Consider the following 4,703-nt stretch of genomic DNA (forward strand, 5'->3'; position numbering starts at 1 on the left):
CGAGGTGCATTTCTATGTGGGAAGGAAGAGATGTAGATTTGGGAGGGTGGAGTTCGGCTTGGTCACCGGGTTAAACTTGTTGCCCGGCCCTACTGAGGAAGACATCAAACAAAAAGGAAGCTCTGACCGGTCGATTATGGAATATTTCAACGGTAGTGCTTCGATCAACTTCGGCCAACTGAACAGAGTTTTTCAGAGGTGCACAGAAGCTGATGATGTTTACAAGTTGGGGATGGCCTTGTTTGTTATGGGCGTCCTCACTGGTAAGGAGGAGAAGACTGTCGTTCCTCCTTTTGTGATAAGAATGGTTGATAACCTTCCATTCTTCTACGAGTACCCCTAGGGAAAGATTTCTTACACCAAGCTGATGGAAACTTGTAACAAGGATTACTTGGATGTGAAGAATAAGATGTTGAAAAAGATTGAGAAGGGAGTCACTCAGAATGAGGCAAAATACTCAGCCTACGGCTATACTGCAGCGTTGCAGTATTGGGCATACGAGGCCATATTACAGCTGGGCAACGAGTATGCAGTGAGGAGGTCGCATCACTTTCCGAGAATGGTCAACTGGGAGAGTAAGCCGAACACTACACTCGGGAAGGATGAAGTGACTAGATTATTTGCTAAAAATGTAAGTTTGTTACGCTTTATGTTGAATTCATGTTAATTTCCATATATTATATTAATATATTTGTTATATTTTTCAGTTGACAGTGTACTCCATGTTATGTCCTCGGCCGAACGAGATTGAGTTTGTGAGTTACATAACCGGGGGTCAGCCTCCGTTATTTGTTGACTTGGAGGAACTTGTGTTGGGTGAGGATGGGCAACCAACACAGGATGCTTTGCGAAGCCAGGCCGAAAAGCTTGCCTCCACATTGGAAGAATGAGCGGAGGCAGCCCGAATATTTAAAGACTCTACACCACCTCCACCGTCTCCACCACGTGCACCGCCTGCAGTTTCAGATGGGTCTGGTGTTGACCCATCTCCAGCTTCAGTTCCTGATGGGTCTGGTGTTGGCCCATCTGCAGCTTCAGTTCCAGATCAGTGTGGTGTTGACCCACTTGCAGCATCACAGGATCCTCCTGTTCCCCCGTCAGCTTCTATTCCCAGCACCTCAGAGGCTCGCGATCCAGTATACTCTGCCATTTTGGCAAGGTTGGAGACTGTGGAGAGGGGGCAGATTGCTTTGAGGGAAGGGCAGGCCACTCTGCTAAGAGGACAAACAACGATTATGGATCAGTTGAAGACCATAATGACGCTCCTGCAAGATCGTGGATGGCCGGCAGCAGATTCACAGCCACAGCCACAACCAGAAGTGGAGGCTCGGACACCGGAAGATGACTTTATTCTCCCAAATGATTACCAACCGAATGATGATGACATGTTCTATACACCTGAGAAGACGAATATCACCAGCATTGGGGATACTCAGGATTCTGAGGTGCAGGTGTTAGAGACAACTCCAGAAGTCATGGAGAACCGGAGGAAGAGAATGCGGCCTAGGTGGTTCGCTGAGTACACTGAAATGAAGAAGAAGGCTGGGGCTACTTCGACACTCGTGAATGCGGACCCACTTAGAGTGGTTGATCGGAAGCTGCTCAGGACTTTTCACAATTGGGTACTCGGCAAGATTGGGAACAAGTCTTCGAGAGAGTGCTTCACCGGTCGATACGATTCGTCTTGGTTCCTTGAACTACATTCTCCGAGGATGTGGCTTTGGAACGATGTAAGTTTTTAAGACTTTTTTACTTCTTTTGCTTTCTTTTTTATTTAATCTCTGACATATTTAATTTTCATGTTTTAGCATTTGGATGCGGCATTCCATTTGATGAGGAGGCGACAACACTTTTATCCAGAGGTCTACCCAAATAGATGTGTCATCATGCCGTGTATTTTCCCAGCAGGAGTTATTGCTCGGTGGGAAGCTGCGGGTGATGACTAGGCTAACTATCAGTGGGATGAGGGCATATTAGATTTGATTCGAGGGGATGAAAGTCAATTCTTGGCCAGTTGGAAGAATAAGGAGAGAATATATATGGCCCTCTACTTTGATAGAGCAAAGCATTGGGTGACGCTAGAGGTAGATCTGGATCATTGGTTGCTGAACATATTTGACTCGAGCCTCGGATCGATTTTCCTGAACGAATTGAAGAGTCACCTGGCAATGTAGGAAAAATTACTACCAAATTTGCTGCTGCAGGCTGGCCTATTCGAGACTCATGACATGATCCTCGTGCCTCAACTTACCGCCTCAGAGAGCCAGGTCAGAAATTTCACTTCAAAAGTCATGAACATACTTGCATAGGAGGTTGACGGTGACACATATTTCGCCACCAGAGAGCTTTTGTTGTTTACTGAATTTGACCTCTTCGTACACACATGCAATTTGTGAATCGTATCCCAACCTTCGAAGCCCTTGAAAGGGTTCTGAGTCATTTCCGAACACATGTTTCACTGGAATCCTCCAAGAATATTCTTCTTCTCCAGTTGCGCTCAAGTGGTGGGGGTTATTTCCTAGGATTGCTTCCTAGTAAAGTCATTAATTAAACCTTTTCCTATCTCTCCACATTTTTTTTAGATTAGTTATTGCATAACACCCTCCCTCCAAGCATCCTCCCCAAGAGCTCCAAGCAATTTACCCCATCTGGTCTTGTCCATCTTTGAGCATGGTTCAAGTGCTCATCTCCAGTCGTGATTTTCACTTTGCCAGGTGTTCTCTAGATTTGAGTTCTTAGAACTTGTAATGGTGTCCTTTTGCTTTTAATATAGGGAGTTTTTTATTTTTAATTTCAAAGCATTTTTTTTTTTGCAATTTTACATAAATTCACCTAGCAATCAACGGAGTAACTTAAACTGCAATCCGAATTCACATAGCAACCACGTAAAAACTATAACTCAAATCATAAAAATAATTCCTCTTTAATATATATGTGTGTGTGTGGAGCCACATATATTTTGGCCAACTGACCTTACTTAAGAAGGAAGGGAAAAACCACGTAGGCCCAAGACCAGAATAACCCAACTCGTTTAAGCTTGAAAATGTGTGTCCAAGATCTCTAAGTAGGCCTAGGGTTGATTGGTGAACAGATTCCAACTCTATTGACGATATTTGTCCATATGAACAGAGAGAAAGTCTAGGTGACACCATTGATCCAAGTGACCAATTAAGCAGATCTAAGCAAAATATCCCTACTTTTTTTGAAATAACCCTAGAGTCAATTAGGCTAATTAATTGACTACGGTTATTTCCCTCATGGTAAAATAGAGTAGTTAAGGAAAGGGATTTATTTAGAGATGGAAATTTATACCGTGGGGACTCACTCCTAATGGGCTGGAGATTTCCTGTCTTGGTGGTTAATGGGGCGGTGGTGGGGGACAATTTCAATACCCGAAGCGGGGATGGGGCAGGGTGTTAGGCTAAAATTAGTCTAAGTTTCGGGTCATATTTTCGGTTAGTTTTCACTCTTTGTTTCTAGTTTTAGGGCTATTTTATGCATGATTCTTTTGTTTCAGGTCCTTGGGTGTTTAAAGAAAGTATGTACAAGAATTGAGGAAAAATGGTGAAAGAATCGAGAAGAAAAACCAAGATTGGTGTCGCTGCCTGTTCCCGTCGCGACGGGGAATTTGCCAGTCGCGACGGGAACTGGCAGAAAGTTTTCAAGAAATTCGAAGTTGAACTCCCGTCGCGACGGGGGCTTTGCCAGTCGCGACGGGGACCCTTATGACGGGATTTTTGGGCAGTTTCGTAATTTCACGAATTTTAAAGATGAGAATTGGTTTAAATGGTAAGGGTTCGTGAAAATTAGGGGGGATTCAGAATTAGAACCCTAGAAACAAATGAGGAGGCTAGAAGAGCGGCTTGTGGCGACCCGGATCAATTGCTTCAACTAGTTCTTTCTCTTCTCTTTAATTTTTCTATGTTCTTTTCTATTTCAATGATAATTATGGATTTGATTATGGATGTTTTGAACTAAACTCCTATTTAGGGAGAACGATGAATGTTGTTTAAGTTTTTCTTAGTTAATGATTAATTGCCATTCCTCCATCTTTGTAATATCCAGATTAAAATAGTATTTAATTTTTTTTTTTCTCTCCTTGGGATATTAATTGTGTGAGGATAATTATCTTATATATTTGTGTTGTTAGTGAGTTGAGATTGTTGCTTAGATTATTGTACCAATTTTCTAGAGAAAGTTAAAGTTATATTAACTACGAAAGTAAAATATTATGGTATTTTTACAAGGTAGGTAATCATTTAATTAAAGCCCAATATGAAAGTTTATTAGGGTTTTATAAATTATTTAGTGGATTTTAATTAATGGTATAAGTGATATTAAATAACATTATTATAGAATTAATGTTAAAAATTCGTAGGTTTGGATAAATTCGCAGGATTAAAAACTGTTTTACTAAAACGATCATATCTGGAGTTCTAGAACTCGGATTGAGGTGATTTCAGTGGCGTTGGAAAGATAATTCAAAGATCTATCAATTATGTAGAAATAGATTTATCGTAATTTTAACTTTATTGGGGTCAAAATTAGTACAAAGTGACGACCTGTTAAGTTTAGTATAGAAACCCTAAGTTTTAAAATTCAAATTTAAAACTTATATCTAACAAATAAGATTTTTATTTAATTATTCTATTTAGAGTTAAATTAGTATTAGATTACAGGGTTATTTTATTATTTTCTTTTAT

At 40.8% G+C, this 4,703-nt stretch overlaps 1 protein-coding gene across 1 annotated transcript; it reads left to right on the plus strand.

The window, feature by feature from the left end:
* Positions 1-367: 367 nt before the first annotated feature.
* LOC133031940 (uncharacterized) lies at positions 368-4,153 on the plus strand. The gene is made up of 2 exons (XM_061105729.1): positions 368-631; positions 708-4,153. The coding sequence occupies exons 1-2, from the start codon at positions 368-370 to the stop codon at positions 888-890; spliced, it is 447 nt and encodes a 148-aa protein (XP_060961712.1). The 3' UTR covers positions 891-4,153.
* Positions 4,154-4,703: the final 550 nt, after the last annotated feature.

The sequence above is a fragment of the Cannabis sativa genome, chromosome X (genome assembly GCF_029168945.1).
Source record: "Cannabis sativa cultivar Pink pepper isolate KNU-18-1 chromosome X, ASM2916894v1, whole genome shotgun sequence".
NCBI classification, from domain to species: domain Eukaryota; kingdom Viridiplantae; phylum Streptophyta; class Magnoliopsida; order Rosales; family Cannabaceae; genus Cannabis; species Cannabis sativa.